The sequence below is a fragment of the Balaenoptera physalus genome (genome assembly GCF_965194825.1).
Source record: "Balaenoptera physalus genome assembly, chromosome: 6".
Classification (NCBI taxonomy): Eukaryota; Metazoa; Chordata; class Mammalia; order Artiodactyla; family Balaenopteridae; genus Balaenoptera; species Balaenoptera physalus.
The window spans coordinates 99,528,808-99,547,905 of record NC_138885.1 but is presented as its reverse complement, the minus strand read 5'-3'; the positions used below and the strand labels follow the sequence as shown (position 1 = coordinate 99,547,905).

Genomic DNA, 19,098 nt, shown 5'->3' with positions numbered 1-19,098 from the left:
AGGGAACACTCTTGCACTGTTGGTGGGAATGTAAATTGGTGCAGCCGCTATGGAGAACAGTATGGAAGTTCCTTAAAAAACTAAAAGTAGAACTACCATATGACCCAGCAATCCCACTACTGGGCATATACCCTGAGAAAACCATAATTCAAAAAGAGTCATGTACCAAAATGTTCATTGCAGCTCTATTTACAATAGCCAGGACTTGGAAGCAACCTAAGTGTCCATCATCGGATGAATGGATAAAGAAGATGTGGCACATATATACAATGGAATATTACTCAGCCATAAAAAGAAATGAAATGGAGGTATTTGTAGTGAGGTGGATGGAGTTAGAGTCTGTCATACAGAGTGAAGTAAGTCAGAAAGAGAAAAACAAATACCGTATGCTAACACATATATATGGAATCTAAGGGAAAATAAAGGTCATGAAGAACCTAGTGGCAAGACGGGAATAAAGACACAGACCTACTAGAGAATGGACTTGAGGATATGGGGAGGGGGAGGGGTACGATGTGACAGGGTGAGAGAGTGGCATAGACATATATACACTACCAAATGTAAAATAGATAGCTAGTGGGAAGCAGCCGCATAGCACAGGGAGATCAGCTCGGTGCTGTGTGACCACCTAGAGGGGTGGGATAGGGAGGGTGGAAGGGAGGGAGATGCAAGAGGGAAGAGATATGGGAACATACGTATATGTATAACCGATTCACTTTGTTATAAAGCAGAAACTAACACACCATTGTAAAGCAATTATACTCCAATAAAGATGTTTTAAAAAATAAATAAATTAAATAAATAAATAAATAAGTGTGATATTCAAAAAAAAAAAAAATGGGCAGAAGACCTAAATAGACAGTTCTCCAAAGAAGACATACAGGTGGCCAAAAGGCACAGGAAAAGATGCTCAGTATCACTAATTATTACAGAAATGCAATCAAACTGCAATGCAGTATCACGTCACACCAGTCAGAATGGCCAACATTAAAAAGTCTACAGATAATAAACGCTGGAGAGGGTGTGGAGAAAAGGGAACCCTACTACACTATTGGTGGGAATGTAAATTGGTGCAGCCACTATGGAAAACAATATGGAGTTTCCTTAAGAAACTAAAAATAAAGTTACCATATGATCCAGCAATCCCACTCCTGGACATATATCTGGAGAAAACTCTTAACTCGAAAAATACGTGCACCCCAGTGTTCATTGCAACACTATTTACAATAGCAAAGACATGGAAGCAACTTAAATGTCCATCAACAGATGAATGGATAAAGAAAATGTCATATATATATATGTGTGTATATATATGTGTGTGTATATATATATATATATATATATATATATATATATACACACACACACACACACACACACATACACACACAATGGAACATTACTCAGCCATAAAAAAAGAATGAAATAATGCCATTTGCAGCAACATAGATGGTCCTAGAGATTATCATACTAAGTGAAGTAAAAGTCAAAGAAAGACAAATATCATATGGTATCGCTTATATGTGGAATCTAAAAAAAAATGAGACAAATGAACTTATTTACAAAACAGAAATAGACTCACAGACATAGCAAGCAAACTTATGGTTACCAAAGGGGAAAGTGGTGGAGGGATAAATTAGGAATTTGGGATTAACAGATACAGACTACTACATATCAAATAGATAAAAAAACAAGGACCTACTGTATAACACAGGGAGCTATATTCAATATCTTGCAATAATCTATAATGGAAAAGAATCTGAAAATATATATATACATATATATGTATATGTATAACTGAATCACTTTGCTGTACACCTGAAACATTGTAAATCAACCACACTTTAATAAAAGAATAAAAATTATAAAAAAAGAGTTCTAGTTTAATGGCAATCCTTGGTAAGTGCTCAATATTTTACTTGATAAAATCAATACACAGGTATAACTTACAGTCCTAGCTGTCTAATTGGATGCAAACATTATCAAAACCTAGAAGAAAAAATGTGTGTACACAGTTGAGATAAAAGAGTCCTAGCAACTGAGAGGTTGTTTGTTCCTTGAAGGAGTAGATTATGCCTTACTTTTTGTTATGTCCCTAGCACATAGCATAGTATCTGTCAGATAATAGGCTCTAAGTAAATGTTTACTCAATTTGTGAATGACTAAACTTTAAGTGAGTCACTTGGTGACTCACTTAAACCTTGGTGAGTCTGAGAGCTTTATTCGTACTTGTTAGTGTAAAGAAATAGTGGTCTAGCCTTGGAATTTGGGGGTGGCTTAGAATGTTTTCAATATTATGAAAATATATATATTCTTATAATTATTATGTTGCAATGACCAATGAGTCCTTTTATAATATAATGGGGCAAAATGAAATTTAAACAGTAAACAACCTAAACCAAGTATCAATATTTGTATGGAATTTTTATTTTACAAAGTGCTTTCAATATGTGATTTCTCTTATCGCCTGAACATTTCTCTAAGGTAGGCAGATATCTTCATTTTAAAGATAGAGAACTTGAACTACAAAGAAAGGTAAGTGATTTACAAAGCCTTGCACAAAAATAGCAATGGAACTGAACTTAATCTCTGGCTCAGCCCATGATGGTTCTCCTAACAGGGAGGTAGCATTAGTATGTGACAATATAGCATTGAATCAAATGAATTAAGTATGCACAATGGCACCTTCATAAACAGGATGGGAAGGAAATGACCTCTGTGTGTCACAGAGGACGAAGGAAGAATGAACATGGGAGAACAGTGCAATATTTTTCAAGAGGGCATGTAGACATCAGAGTACCTTTTTCATCATAACACTATTTGCATATTTAAACCATTCAGCAAAGTGAGATGGATCAGCTTGACCTGTGTCATTTCACTTAAAAACACATTTCTCTGTGGTGTTTTCATTTCCTATGTGTATTTGGCTCCCCCATTAGAGTGGAAACTTCATGAGGGTCAGAGGCTAGACCATACTACAATAAGAGTTCCTAAAGCACTCTCTACCCAGAAGGAATTCATTTTTTTGTGAATGGGCAATATATACATTGGCAACAGTATGCATATGGCTAAGAACATGGGACTTAAAGTCAGATCTGTGTCTGAAACCGTGTTCTCTCAATCACTAGCTGTGTGACTTTGGGCAAGTCATTCCACCTCTGTGAGTCACGCTGTTATCTGTAAAAAGGGGGACGGTGATAAGACTTACTCCATAACTTTGTGGTGAGGATTAAATAACTTAATGCTTGTAAAAACCTAGCAGGATGCTGGGTACATAACATGGACTCAGTAAATGTTTCACTACTGCAATACACTGAAATTTCAAGCTCAGTGAAGTTCTGGGGCTACATGCTGATCTCTGTAGATGTGGAGAAGAGACATTTGGTTGATTCCCAAAAACAAAGTTAGGTGCTAAGAGAACATTTTAAAAAGTGACCCAAAATATATTTTTAAAACAAACTTTTAATTTATCCCACATGCCGTTTGTAATATAGTAACAGAACAAAGAAAGAAAACATAGAGGCAATGTGACTATCACTATAAATGATTACAAACAAAATCAGCTTGCAGACACAAGCTCACTGACTAAGAAAACCTTGTGACATGTCAAGGTTTACAAAAGAGTGAAGACTTGAGATTTGGCTGGTCACAGAGGGGATATTCAAAAAGAGGAATATGTGCAATATTCTTTTTTGAGTAATTTTCCTTATTCCTAGAAAGAAACAAGTTTCTCACACATTTATTATTTTAACAAAGTCCAGCCAGCTTATTTTCCAGTGTGTACTTGTTCCCAGATCTTTAATCTTTCAACATACATTTTCAGATCCTAATTGCTCCGATGCACAGGCTAAATGAATGCAATGATAGAGGTCTCTTAAAGAGAGAAAGAGAATACTAATTTGTTAAAAGGAAAAGGACACATACTAAATGATCTCTATCATATTTCGAGTGATATTTATGAGAGAAAACTAGAGTCAAGCAATTGAAACGTTTGTTCTACCCAAAAGTAGCAGAAAAATGAACAATCACAGAGCAAGTACTACAAGTACTACACATCAATTCAGAAGAGAATGTGATGCCAAAATAAGGTAATTATTCCACTGACACTTCTCCTTTTGTGGCTTTAGTATTTACAGGAGCCAATTCATGGAGCCTAAAAAGGCTGTGAACACTCGAACCCTGACTGTTCAGCTCTGGGGCTCAAGCAGAGCGATGCTGGCGAAGCTCCTCTGCCACAGCCAGATGGACCAGCTGCTTAAAGACACAAATGTTGATTCACAGAGCATCCTCGGTTTCTCCTTTGCTTCCTTCGGGGTCTGGGTTAAATTCTAATGGCGTGGATGACTCCTCCATTGGAATCGCATCTCCCTGCTTCCTGTCACTTTCCTTGGTCTCTGCATGGATCAAGTGTGGCAAGCAATCCTGCTCCGAGTTACTCCAGACGTAGCCGGGTAAAGTCACGTGGCTGTCGGGCTGCCGGCTGGCCGTCTTGGCCCCTTTGCGGGAGATGAGCACCACGCGTGTGCTGGCCGCCATCTGCGACTGGCTGCTGGTGCTGGGCGTCACGGTGGTGAGCACGGAGCCGTATCTGTGGCCGCCGCATGGGGGCGTCCTTTTCCAGTCCAAGGAGAGATTCCACCGACTCCACATCTTCTTCACCTCAGACTGAACCTAAACCGCAAGGACCATATTGTGCATCAGAAACCATCAGAGACCCTGGAACCTTGTTAGATGGATGTCTGCCTGATTTCAATAATAGTTATAATCACTAAGGTTCCACTGTGCGCCGGGGACTTTATATATACAGTTGACCCTTGAACAACACAGGGCTTAGGGGTGTCCGCCGCATGCCCCTGAAGATCCCCTATGACTTCTCAATTGGCCTTCTATATCTGGGGTTCTGCACTGGTGGATTCAACCAACCCCAGATGGTGCAGTACTGTAGTACATATTGAAATGCAGCCAATACATATATCTGACTCATGGGAGAGGAAAAGAGGACACGGGGTTGGAGGAGAAAATGGGATAAATAGTGCCAGCTAAGGCTGTGGAAGGGCATGGAAGGTACTCAGCTGGAAATGTAACTGTAACACCATCGCTCTGCACGGGCATACTGAAGCAGGGAAATTAAGAAAAGGATTGGATGGTGAAAAGTGGGTGCTGCAAGGGCATTCGTAGTAGGGTGGGGCTCTTGTTTCCAGTCTTGCTGCTGAAGATTCAATTCTGCTATTGCAACTTTCCAGAAGGGAGGTTTGTTTTTTTTTTTAATTTTATTTATTTATTTATTTATTTTTGGCTGTGTTGGGTCTTCATTTCCGTGTGAGGGCTTTCTCTAGTTGCGGCAAGCGGGGGCCACTCTTCATCGCGGTGCGCGGGCCTCTCACCATCGCGGCCTCTCTTATTGCGGAGCACAGGCTCCAGACGTGCAGGCTCAGTAATTGTGGCTCACGGGCCTAGTTGCTCCGCGGCATGTGGGATCTTCCCAAACCAGGGCTCGAACCCGTGTCCCCTGCATTGGCAGGCAGATTCTCAACCACTGCACCACCAGGAAAGCCCCAGAAGGGAGCTTTCTGAAAGTTCCATTGGAAGCAGTGGAAACCTGGTAAGCTGGTGTCATCTAAAAGATCGGTACCATTCTTTGTCTCCAGCCAACTCCTAAATGAACTGAAATTGTCCCATCACCATCTTGTAGCTTAAAAAAATGTCAAGATGTTCTAATGGATTATTCCCAGGGAAAGTTATATTTGAGTTTCTTATAGAACTTGAAATAAAATATAAGTTGAAGCATTGGCTGGAATATGAAGTTCACGGTCCTTCCAAGTATCAATCTGCATTCCAGTAAGTTGGGTTTTTGATATCAAGGGTTGCAACTGAATTGACATTGAGAAGTGCTGGAAGAGGAAGACCTTGGCTTATTTACATGAATTCTTCCTTTCTCAAAATAATTTATGATTAAAATATCTCCCTTTTCTGTGTCCATTCTGTCCTGTAACCCCTGAGGATTCTAAAGAGATTCTGGTCACATTGTGATGGCCATTTACGAGCTTACTCAGAGCTAGACCTGCAGGAGGTATGGGGTTCCTTCAGACTTACCTCTCCATTGCAGTAGCAGTAGATGATAGACACAAAGAAACCCTGGAGGAGAAAATAGAATGTTTTAATTAATTAATTTTAATTATGAAGATCACAGCACTAAAGTGTCTTGTGCTACAATGCGTAAGTTGAAAAACTGGGTTCTTTTTTAATGATTCCTCCAGAAAATTATGCAAATTATCTCTCCTAATATTTTGAAATCCTTAAATATACACGAAATTTGTCTGAGATCTTTCCTTGGTGTGAACTGAACCAAATAACTAAATAAAACACTCCAAGATACACGAAGAACTGATTTCTGTTACATTCGTTTCATGTGTTGCCACCCCAGGACCACAGAACATCCCCTAGTTAGTAAGTGAAATTTTTACACTGTGAATGCTGGAAACTACAGACACAGGGTCTTATATGGTGAAAACACACAGAAACTTTGTTTTCACTCATTCAAAAATATTTATTGAGTTTATACAGTGTGAAATGCTCAGCATGACAGGGATAAACAATTTAATCAAGACAGACAACGTCCCTATTCTCTTAGGGCTTACATCCTAGAAGGAAATACAGATGGATAAAATATAAACAAATAGCCACAGGAGAAAAATGTAAGATGATAAGATAAAGGCCATGCAGGCAAAACAAGTGGTATTGAAAAAGAAGATGGAGAAGATCTATCAAAGGGGGAACTCAATGAAGACCTCCCTGAGGGGGAGACATTTAAGCTGGTTTGAGTGAGAAGAAGAAGCCAGGCCATGTGAATATTAGAGGGAACAGCATTCCAGGCAAAGGGAACAGCAAGTACAAACCCCTGAGGCAGAAATGAACTTGAGGAACAGAAATTGTGGCAGAGCTAGTGTGGCTCAAACTTAGTGGGCATCAGGGAGCATGGTGTGAGGTGAGGTCACAGCTGGGCAGGATCCCCACCAGGGAGGGCTGTGCACATCAGGAAACAGCGTCTGGATTTTATTCTGACTGCAATGAGAAGCTTCTGGATATGTTCAGCAGGTCAGTGACATTATCAGATTTATTTTTAAGATTCTTCAGACTATTGTATGAAGACTAGATTGAAGGCAGGAGGTGGCAGCAAAAGAGTAGCAGGAAGAAGAGTTAGGAGGCACCTGTAGCCTCCACGTGAGGGAGAATGGTATCATGTTTTCAACTGAGATCAAATATAAGGAAGCAACCTCTTCCTCTTACTTGTCTCCCTTTCTCTTTTTTCCTCTCCCCTGCCTATCCCTTCTTTTGCTTTCATTGACTTTCCATACACACACACACACACACACACACAGATTCCTGCTCTGTAGGTGTCACATATTTTACAACAATGTGCTTTCTTGTCTCATAGCCCAAGCCTGACTGTGAGAAACAGCTCCTGCTGTGGTCAGAGGTTAACCTGACTGACCCGCTGCAGGATAGAAATGCGCAGGTGCCAGAAAATAGCCCCTTTCCTGGCCCTTGGGAGACAGGTGCGTGAAAGCCAGAGGGAGGGGCAGAGAAAGGAAAAAAGCAAAATACAGGAATCAAATTACTAGTAGCACTCTCTACCTGAAAGGAGTTGAAAAAGAGCTCACAGTGCATCCGGATCTCCCACCCAAGCCCAGCAAAGGAGTGGGGCAGGCACACGAACACGATGTAATGCACTCCGAAGACCAGCACCAGCACCAGCGTTGATTTGGCGAGTTTCCTGGAAGAGAATGGCAAGCCTTTTAATTAGTCAATGTAGAGTGCCTTTCCACAGAGACAGCTTGCTGGAAAAAATTAAGCTTATTTAGCAGAGCTACCAGGGGCTGACGTTCCCCCATCTCTTTGGATCCACTGCTTCTGCTAGTTTTTTTTTTCTCTCCCTCTTCTTCCTGTCACTTCTATACTAAATCAGGTAGTTTATTCTCACTTCCCATGATTACTATCCCCCAAGTCTCTTTAATCTCATTTCCACTCTTCTTGCTTAAAGGACACTATTTTCATAAAATTGTAAAATGCCTTTTTTTTTTTTCTGTCCTAAGTCTTCTTTAACTTCCATGTTTGAGACTTAAAGAGGTACCACCTCCATCCTCAGTAACTGTCTTTTCTTTCACAGGCAGCATTTTGGCTTGTTTTGTTCATTTTAGGACCAACTACTCCCTGGTCTCTTCTTACATTTGGATCTTCATTTATCATTTCATATTTTCTTATGAGCTACATGTGGTCAATACCTCTTGCCTTCCCTAAACATTCTCTGTCAAATATTCTATCTCAAATTATCTATAGCTGTAAGTTTGTTTGTTTGTTTGTTTACAAACTAAGCAATGTGACTTTATTTCCTTTAACGGCTTCTTCATACACATTTTCTTGTGTATTTAGAGGAATCCCAGTTTCCAATATAATGGATTGACTCTAACATGGCTCCTAATAATTCCCGACCTTCTGGTATTTACATCCTTGTTAATCCTCTCTGCTTGAGTGTGGGCAGGACTTGGGACTTACTTCTAACCAATCAGTTACGGCCAAGATGGTGGGATGCCGCTTCTGTGACTATGTTGCATGAGAGTGTAACATACATTTTAGTAGCAGACTCTCTCCCTTGTTTGATTCAGTGAAGCAAGTTGCGAGCTGCTCTACTGAGAGGCCCATGTGGCAAGGAGAGGTGGCATCTGACCAACCCAGCAAGAACATAAATCCTGTCAACAATCATGTGAGCTTAAGAGTGGATTTTTCCTCAGTCCAACCAACTGACTTTCCAACCTTCTTCCTTTCCTCACTAGTCTTTCCTTCAGTTTCTTTCTTCCTTTCTCCCTCCCTCCCTCTCTCCCTTTCCCTTTTTCCTTCCTTTCTTTCTTTCTTTCTTTTTCTTTCCTTCTCTCTCTCTCTTTCTTTCCCTACTTACTTTTTTTTTTTTTTTTTGAAAATAAGCTGTCTATTCTGTCTAGGTTTAAAGATAATCCACTCTTTGTTCTCTCCAGAGTTTCTCAAATCTCTTGAGCAACTTTCTACTGAAAGTATAATTTCACATCATTCGGAAATTCTAGAAATTAGTAGCTTTTATTCAGAACTATAGAAATAAGTAGCTTTTATTCAGAATGAGAGAAATAAGTAGCCTTGATTCAGAACTAGATAAATAATTAGCTTTCAAACACCACTGCACTTTTTCATTTTATGAAGAAGAATGAAAGGCTACTTACATTTTCCATTTTTTATCATCCTTTGACGTTTGTCTTCACCAATGGAATGTGACATGAGACAAGTTATTCTAGTATAGCACAGACCCTTCACTGTAAACACAGGCATGATTTTAATACTACCACTTGCAGCATATTGAAAATAACTGGAGCTAGCAGCTGACGGTTTGTTCGTACTATGCATCCTATTCTAGACTTCAGTCCATCTGTATCTGTACTCTTCTCTGCCTGACAGTAAATGCTGCCTACACGGTGCACGGGAATGATTCCACAAAGGACTTAGAGAGTGTTTGTGAGAGAAGATCAAAATGTTGACTATGATTTCTTCCTTTCTGTGTCTGCGATAGCATTTCATGACAATGTGAGGCAGAAAGAAATAGATTCTTGTTTGGGGATTACAAAAACTAATCCACATGCACCTGACTAGTGGTGTATATGTTCAGGTGGATAGAAGCCACTTCCAAAATTATTCAGAACTTCCAAAATGATCATTGGGAGAAATGGACACATTCTTAAGATAGTTTGATAATGATTATAAATACTTAATTTGTCCTTTTCTTTAGCAAAGACTGAATAACAGACCTCCTTCAATCAGTACATTTGAAAGTTCTTAAAAATCAATATTTGGGAGGTACCAATTTGATGGGAAGATTGGAAACAATATAGCAAATAAACTTTCTTGATTTTTTTTCAGTTATGACATTATTTTAAGAAGGCAAGTAAAATTGTCTGCCAAGATCATCAACAAGAGATTACATAGTTACATAGGTTACATAGTTAATGGTAAAATCCCAGCTGCTAAGAACAGATTTTTAAAAATATACTTAGAATTTAAGCATATTGGGAAGGTTTGTTGTTATTTATATTCTCCTAAAATATATATACTTTTCTGATAAATAGCACAAGCACAATTAAACCAAACAAAAATACACATTCACAATTTAGTCTCTTAGAGACATTTCAGATCAACTGATATCTGTCCTTTACTCTAAATAGTAACCAAAATATTTCCTCTGATGGATGTCTGTCCTGGAATTACCTGTATTGTTTTCTTGTGTCACGCCCGACCGCATTCGTCTCCCAAATTTTGGTAGCCAGAACTCTAACGGTATTCAGAAACAGAATAAAATTCAGCTGAAAGAGAAGGTAATATTACAAAGAATTATTAAGTTAGTCTTCAAGTTGTTTGTAAAAATTTACATAAATTGAACTTCTTTGTATTCAAAGACTGAACATTACCCATTCTGTAAATATGAATGAGGAAATCTGAGGTAAGATATTGGAAAGATAGGGATTCTTGATTTGCCCTCATGAAAACACAAAGAGATAAAATTTCAACAGCACTAGAAACTAGAAATACCAGAGGATAATCTGCCAGAATCCATGGGGAATTTCCAAACCAAAGTTCAGATGAAGTTCTGTGGCAGACTTTCTGGATAAAGGATAATAGTTATTATACAAATGTAATTGACAGCCCTTTTTGAAATGAATTCCCAGCTTCTGTATCTATTTTAGGGAGAAGAATAATAGGGTTGCTTTGGGGATGCTGTCTCTCTTATGATATATGAAAAGCACTGGGTAACGTATACAAGGTTAAAAAAAAAAGCCAGGTAAGATGCTGTATAAGAAAAAGTCCCAGTGTAGGCAATTAAATTGAGGTGTGGGCACCACCAGACAATCACGTTCTGGCTTTAAAAAGGGGGAGGGAAGGGAAAGTATTGGTGGGATAAGACATTTTATGTCCAAGGGCCTCAAGGATCAGTGAAGAGGTCCAAAATGAAGAGGAAGAAAAGATCTCCAGGTCAGGGGTCATAAGGAGGTAGAAGCCCAAACCCCTTGGGTTCCTTAATTCAGGGAGATGTCTACAGTCCAGGAAGTGCTACTACTTAGGAATAATGGAATAGTGGATTGCCAAGAGTGGGTTTGTGTTAATGCCAGAGCAACAGCTAGAAGAGAGGACCCATCAACTCTGCATTCTGGGGGATAAATTATCCTGCAGAGTCTCCAATCATTTCTGGAATTTGGAGAATTTTGGTACTGGGTGATTCATGTGCCCCACTACCCAATCTAGTTGATTATCTGCATCAGCCCTTAATTCCCACCACCCTCTTTGCCATCCTACCACTGACTACCCCATAGGTAACTCTCACCAATTTCACAGCCTCCTACAAGAACTGGGGGCTGGCTTTTCAATAAGTGGTGCTGGGAAAACTGGACAGCTACATGTAAAAGAATGAAATTAGAACACTCCCTAACACCATACACAAAAATAAACCCAAAATGGATTAAAGACCTAAATGTAAGGCCAGACACTATCAAACTCTTAGAGGAAAACATAGGCAGAACACTCTATGACATAAATCACAGCAAGATCCATTTTGACCCACCTCCTAGAGAAATGGAAATAAAAACAAAAATAAACAAATGGGACCTCATGAAACTTAAAAGCTTTTGCACAGCAAAGGAAACCATAAACAAGATGAAAAGACTACCCTCAGAATCAGATAAAATATTTGCAAACAAAGCAACTGACAAAGGATTAATCTCCAAAATATACAAGTAGCTCATGCAGCTCAATATCGAGAAAACAAACAACCCAATCCAAAAATGGGTGGAAGACCTAAATAGACATTTTTCCAAAGGAGATGTACAGATTGCCAACAAACACATGAAAGACTGCTCAACATCACTAATCATTAAAGAAATGCAAATCAAAACTACAATGACGTATCACCTCACACTGGTCAGAATGGCCATCATCAAAAAAATCTATAAACAATAAATGCTGGAGAGGGTGTGGAGAAAAGGGAACTCTCTCGCACTGTTGGTGGGAATGTAAATTGATACAGCCACTATGGAGAACAGTATGGAGGTTCCTTAAAAAACTAAAAATAGAACTACCATATGACCCAGCAATCCCACTACTGGGCATATACCCTGAGAAAACCATAATTCAAAAAGAGTCATGTACCACAATGTTCATTGCAGCACTATTTACAATAGCCAGGACATGGAAGCAACCTAGGTGTCCATCGACAGATGAATGGATAAAGAAGATGTGGCACATATATACAATGGAATATTACTCAGCCATAAAAAAGAAACAAAATGGAGTTATTTGTAGTGAGGTGGATGGACCTAGAGACTGTCATACAGAGTGAAGTAAGTCAGAAAGAGAAAAACAAATACCGTATGCTAACACATATATGTGGAATCTAAAAAAAAAAAAAAAGAAAATGGTTCTGATGAACATAGGGGCAGGACAGGAATAAAGACGCAGACGCAAATGTAGAGAATGAACTTGAGGACACAGGGAGGGGGAAGGGTAAGCTGGGACGAAGTGAGAGAGTGGCACTGACATATATACACTACCAGATGTAAAACAGATAGCTAGTGGGAAGCAGCCGCATAGCACAGGGAGATCAGCTCGGTGCTTTGTGACCACCTAGAGGGGTAGATAGGGAGGTTGGGAGATGCAAGAGGGAGGGCATATGGGGATATATGTATATATATAGCTGATTCATTTTGTTAAACAGCAGAAACTAACACAACAATATAAAGCATTTATACTCCAATAAAGACTAAAAAAAAAAAAAAGAACTGGGGGCTGGGTCTTGAGCCCCATACCCTAGAGGAAGGACAGAGCTGTGCTGTGAAATTGTGGAAGAAGGATGTTTTCAGGCTAATAAGAGCTACTAGTTATTGCACACTGTCTAGTTTAAATGCTCACATAAATATGAGACAGGAATTTTTATTATGCCCATTTATTATGAATGAAGAAACTCTAGCTCAAAGAGATTAACTGATTTGACCTAGACTACCCAGCTATCAGCTGGAATTTGAACCAGGCCTATGTGAGTCTGTATTGTGAATTCTTAACCACTACCTTTATTTCTTAATTAAATTTAACTTTTTATTTATTGAGGTAACATTGGTTTATAACATTATATGTTTCATGTGTACATTATATTTCGACTTCTGTATATATTACAGCATGCTCACTACCAAAAGGTAGTTTCTATCCATCCCCTTTACCCATTTTGTCCTCCCCACCCCTTTCCCTTCTGGTAAACACTACTGTGTTCTCTGTATCTAGGTGTTTGTTTTTATTTGGTTTCTTCATTTATTTTGTTTTGGGGGATATTGTTTTTGTTTTTATATTCCACATGTAAGTGAAATCATACAATACTTGTCTTTCTGACTTATTTCAGTTAGCATAATACCCTCAAGGTCCATCGATGTTGTCACAAATGGCAAGATTTCATCTTTTTATGGCTGAGTAGTATTTCATTGTGTCTGAATAGATAGATAGATAGATAGATAGATAGATAGATAGATAGATAGATAGATAGATAGATAGATAGAGATAGAGAGATAGAGAGATAGATATAGATATAGATATAGATATATAGATACAGATATAGATACGGATATCATATCTTGTATACCCATTCAATGGGCACTTAGGTTATCTCCATATCTTGGCTATTGTAAAAAGTGCTGTGATTAATATAGGGGTGCATATACTTCAAATTAGTGTCTTTGCATTCTTCATATAAATGCCTAGAAGTGGAATAGCTAGGTCATATGGTAGTTCTGTTCTTAATCTTCTGAGGAATCTCTATACTGTTTTCCATAGTAGCTACACCAATTCACATTCTCACCAACAATATGTAGAGTTCTCTTTTCTCCACATCCTCTCCAACACTCGTTATTTCTCATTTTTCTTGATAATAGCCATTCTAATGGGCATGGAATGATATCTCATTGTGGTTTTAATTTGCATTTACCAAATAATTAGTGATATTGAACATCTTTTTGTGTGCTTGTTGGCCATCTGTATGTCTATTCAGCTCCTCTACCCATCTTTTGTTGTTGAGTTGTGGAAGTTCTTTATATATTTTGGATATTAATCCCATTATTGGGTATATGATTTGCAAATATCTTCTCCCATTTGGTAGGTTGTCTTTTTTATTGTTGGTAGTTTCCTTTGCTATACAGAAGCTTTTTAGTTTGCTGTAGTCCCATTTGTTTATTTTTGCTTTTTTTCCCCTTGCCTGAGGACACATATCCAGAAAGATATTGCTAAGACCAATGCCAAAGAGTATATTGCATATGTTTTCTTCTAGGAGTTTGTGGTTTCAGTTCTTACATTTAAGTCTAATCCATTTCGAGTTGATTTTTGTGTGTTGTGTGAGATAGTGGTCCACTTTCATTCTTTTGCATGTGGCTGTTCAGTTTTCCCAACACCATTTATTGAAGAGAGCATCCTTTCTCCATTGTATATTCTTTGCCCCTTTGTTTTAAATTAATTGTCCATATATGTGTGGTTTTATTGCTGGTCTCTCAATTCTGTTCCATTTATCTGTGTGACTCTTTTTCTGCCAATACCATGCTGTTTTGATTACTATAGCTTTGTAATACAGTTTGAAATCAGGGAGTGTGACATCACCAGCTTTGTTCTTTTCTCTTGGGATTTCTTTGGCTATTCAGGGGTCTTTTGTGGCTCTATACAAATATTTGGATTTTTATATTCTAGTTCTTTGAACAATGTCCTTGGGATTTTGATGGGGATTGCACTGAATATGTATATTGCTTTAGGTAATGTAGACATTTTAACAATGTTAATTATTCCAAACCATGAGCACAGAACATCTTTCCATTTCTTTGCATAGTCTTCAGTTTCTTTCAGGCTGTCTTATAGTTTTCAGTGTATATGTTTTTCACCTCCTTGGTTAAATTTATTCCTAGGTATTTTATTCTTTTTGTTGCAATTGTAAATGGGATTATTTTCTTAATTTCTCTTTCTGCTAGTCCATTGTTAGTGTACAGAAATGCAACAGATTTTTGTATGTTGATTTGTATCCTGCAACTGTACTGAATTTGTTTATTAGTTCTAACAGGTGTTTTGCAGACTCTTCAGGGGTTTTTATATACAAAATCATGTCATCTGCAAGTAGCATCAGTTTGACTTCTTCCTTTTTAATTTGGATGCCTTTTATTTCTTTTTCTTGCCTAATTGTTCTGGCTAGGACTTCCAATACTATGTTGAATAAAAGTGGTAAGAGTGAGCATACTTGTCTTGCTCCTGATCTTAGACAGCTTCCAGTTCTTCCCTGTTGAATGTGTTAGCTGGGATTATGATGTTGTCATATATGGTCTTTATTATGTTGAGGTATGTTCCTTTTATACTCATTTTATTGAGAATTTTTATCATAAATGGGTGTTGAATCTTGTCAGTTGCTTTTTCTGCATCTACTGAGATGATCATATGATTTTTATCTTTTAGTTTGTTAATGTGGTGTATCATGATTGATTTGCAGCCATTGAATCATCCTTGAATCCCTGGAATAAATCTCATTTGATTATAAGATATGATACTCTTAATGTACTATTGTATTCAGCTTGCTAATACTTTGTTGAGGATTTTTGCATCTATGTTCATCAAAGATATTGGCGTGTAAGTTTTGTTTTTGTGTGTTGTCCTTGGTGTCAGGGTAATGTTGTCCTCATAAAATGAGTTAGGAAGCATTCTCTCCTCTTCAATATTTTGGAAGAGCTTGAGAAGGATAGGTAATAAATCTTCCAAGTGTTTGCTAGATTTCACCTGTGAAACCATCTGGTTCTGGACTTTTGATTTTGGGGAGGTTTTGATTACTGTTCCAATCTCCTTACTAGTGATCAGTCTATTACAATTTTTCTATTTATTCATGATTCTGCCTTGGAAGGTTGTATAATTATAAAAATTTGTCCATTTATTCTATATTGTCCAATTTGTTGGCATATAACTGTTCATAATATTCTATTTTAATCCTTTGCATTTCTGTGATATCCATTATTATTTCTTCTCTTTCATTTGTAATTTTATTTATCAGAGCCTTCTCTCTTTCTTTTAAGTGAATCTAGCTAAAGATTTGTTAATTTTTTTTAACCTTTTCAAAGAAATAGCTCTTAGTTTCATTAATCTCTTCTATTATCTTTTTAGTTTCTATTCATTTCTTTCCACTCTAATGTTTATTATCTCCTTCCTTCTACTGAATTTGGGCTTCATTTGTTTTTCTTTTCTAGTTCCTTTAGGTGTAAAGTTAGATTGTTTATATGAGATTTTTCTTGTTTCTTGAGGTAGGCCTGTATTGCTATAAACGTCCCTCTTTGTACCTCTTTTGCTGCATCCCATGGATTTTGGCATGTTGTATTTTCACTTTCATTTGTCTTAAGGTATTTTTTAATTTCTACTTTGATTTCTTCTTTGACTCAATATTTGTTCAGTTGCATGTTGTTTAGTCTCCACATATTTATGATTTTTCCAGCTTTCTTCTTGTAGTTGATTTCTAGTTTCATCAGAAAAGATGCTGTTATTTTTTCAATCTTCTTAAATTTATTGAGACTGGTTTTGGGTCCCAACTTTTGGTCTGTCCTTGAAAATGTTCCATGTGCACTTGAGAAGAATGTGTATTCTGCTACATTTGGGTGGAATGTTCTGTATAAATCTATTAAGTCTACCTGGTCTAATGTTTTACGGCTGCTGTTTGCTTGTTAAGTTTCTGTCTGGATGATCTATACATTGATGTAAGTGGGGTGTTAAAGTCCCCAACTATCACTGTGTTGCTGTCAGTCTTTCCCTTTTGGTCTGTTAATAATTTCTTTATATATTTTGGTGATCATTTGTTAGGTGCATGTTGGTGTCGTCCCCTTTATCATTATATAATGTCCATCTTTGTCTCTTGTTACCTCTTTTGGCTGGAAATCTATTTTGTCTGCTATGAGTATGGCTACATCCACTTTCGTTTGGCTGCCATTTACTTGGAGTATCATCTTCCATCCCTTCACTAGAGTCTATGTTTGTCTTTAAAGCTGACATAAGTCTCCTGGAGACAGCATTTCATTGGGTCATGTTTTTTTAATCCATCCGGTCACTTTGTGTCTTTTGATTGGTGAACTGAATCCATTTTCATTTTGGGTGATTATTGATAAATGAGGACTTAGTACTGCCATTTTATCTTTTATTTTCTAGTTGCTCTATATCTCCATTATTTCTTTTTCCTTGTGTTTCTGACTGACATTTTAGTTTGGTGGTTTTCTATGATATTTTCTCCATTTCCTCTTTTTTATGTTTCATGTTTCTGCTCTAGATTTATGCTTTCTGGTTACCATGTTTGTTTAAAATTCTCATAGATAAAATTGTTCTTTTTCTGCCGATAGCATCTTATCGTCATTTGACTATATGACTTCTGTACTTTCCTCTTCCGTTTTTATGTTTCTGTCATCTCAAATTATCCCTTTTTATGTTGTGAGTTTGTGACCAACTTGAAATAGCTATAGTTGCTTTTACTGCTTTTTTCCCTTTAACCTCTGTGCTATTCTGATATAGAGTTGCAATTTTCTGATTCTATTTTTCACCTTACTCAAAGTTTTGCACACTTTTACCTTTTCATTTAGGAAGAACAGCTCCTTTCAACATTTCATACAAGGCAAATCTTGTACCAATGCACTCCCTCAGCTTTTGTTTGTCTGAGAAATTTTATTTCTCCTTCATATCTAAATGATAACTTTGCCAGAGTATTTCTGGCTGAGAGTTTTTATCTTTCAATATTTTGAGTACATCATTCCACTCTCTCTTGGCTTGTAGAGTTTCTGCTGAGAAATCTGCTGATAGCCTAACTGGGGTTCCTTTGTAGGTTGCCAGTCTTTTCCCCTGGCTGCCTTTAAAATTCTTTCTTTGTCATTTATTTTGACAGCTTTAATATAATGTGTTGTGGAGAAGGTTTTTTCACATTGAAGTAATTAGTTGTTCTCCCAGCTTCATGGACTTCTATATCCAGTTCCTTCCTCAGGTTTGGAAAATTCTCTGCTATTATTTCTTTAAATAAACTTTCTCCTCCCTGCTTCCACTCTTCTCCTTCTGAGATACCCATTAACATAATGCTGCCCTTCCTAATAGAGTCAAATAGTTCATAGAATGTCTTCTTTTTTTAAGATTTTAATTCTCTCTTCCCTTCTATCCGTATCATTTCTAGATTCCTATCTTCAAGCTCACTAGTCTCTCTTCCATATCATCTGCTCTATTTCCAGTGCTTTCTTCATTTCGTTTATTGAGTCCTTCAGGTCCAGAGTTTCTCTTTGGTTCTTTTTTAGAGTTTCAGTCTCTTTGGCAAAATATTCCTTCTGTTCATCAATTTTATTCCTGAGCTTATTGAATTGCCTTTCTATATTTTCCTTTAGTTCACTGAGTTTCTTTATGACAGCTATTTTGAATTCTCTATCAATAAGATTGCAATATTCTGTGGCTTTAAGTTTGGTTTTTGGAGAACTGTCACTTTCTTTTTGTGATACAGTGTTACCATGGTTCTTCATTGAGCTTGATGAGTTGTTCTTCTGCCAACACATTTGAAGTAGAGAACTATCACATGAGCGCTACTTTCTGAATGGCCAAACTTATTTCATGCTTCATTAATTCCTCTCTCCCTAAGACTATACTCCCTGGCAATACAAATGCAGCTGGGAGTGAAAACAGTGGGGAGTGATGCTGTGTAACTACTGTGTGAAGGACCAAGTGCTAGGAGCTGAAGCTGGCAGAGCTATGGAAGCAATGTTAGCTGGGTATTGTCATTTGCCACTCCTTATTCCTGGAAAAAATAAAGAATTACAAATGGCTTCAGATGGGCCAAGCTTAAAATCCATCCATATTAAAATGCCCATGACCAGGGACTCTGTACTCAAGTCAGTAGACCATACTAAGTAAATACTGCAAACTCCCAGAAACTTATTAAAGAAGACACACACCAATCAGTCCATTGGTTTTATAACTCAAAGGACAGCAAAGTGGATTATGGAAAGAATTAAGAATTAAGAA

The 19,098-nt window shown here is 37.6% G+C and overlaps 2 protein-coding genes across 2 annotated transcripts in view; one reads left to right on the top strand and one right to left on the bottom strand.

Annotated features, from left to right (window-relative positions):
* Positions 1 to 711: 711 nt before the first annotated feature.
* LOC309663405 (gamma-crystallin B-like) overlaps positions 712 to 19,098 on the top strand; it is a 309,600-nt gene continuing 291,213 nt past the window's right edge. Inside the window, exon 1 of the mRNA XM_082467410.1 lies at positions 712 to 774. The gene's annotated coding sequence lies outside the window, so the exon portion shown is untranslated. The remainder of the gene's footprint in view (positions 775 to 19,098) is intronic.
* Positions 768 to 19,098, bottom strand: part of PTH2R (parathyroid hormone 2 receptor) — a 105,462-nt gene continuing 87,131 nt past the window's right edge. Inside the window, exons 10-13 of the mRNA XM_082467161.1 lie at positions 10,285 to 10,379; positions 7,636 to 7,774; positions 6,094 to 6,135; positions 768 to 4,671 (exon numbers count right to left, since the gene is read on the bottom strand). Of these exons, the coding sequence (XP_082323287.1) occupies positions 4,276 to 4,671; positions 6,094 to 6,135; positions 7,636 to 7,774; positions 10,285 to 10,379 (672 nt within the window). The 3' untranslated portion in view covers positions 768 to 4,275. The remainder of the gene's footprint in view (positions 4,672 to 6,093; positions 6,136 to 7,635; positions 7,775 to 10,284; positions 10,380 to 19,098) is intronic.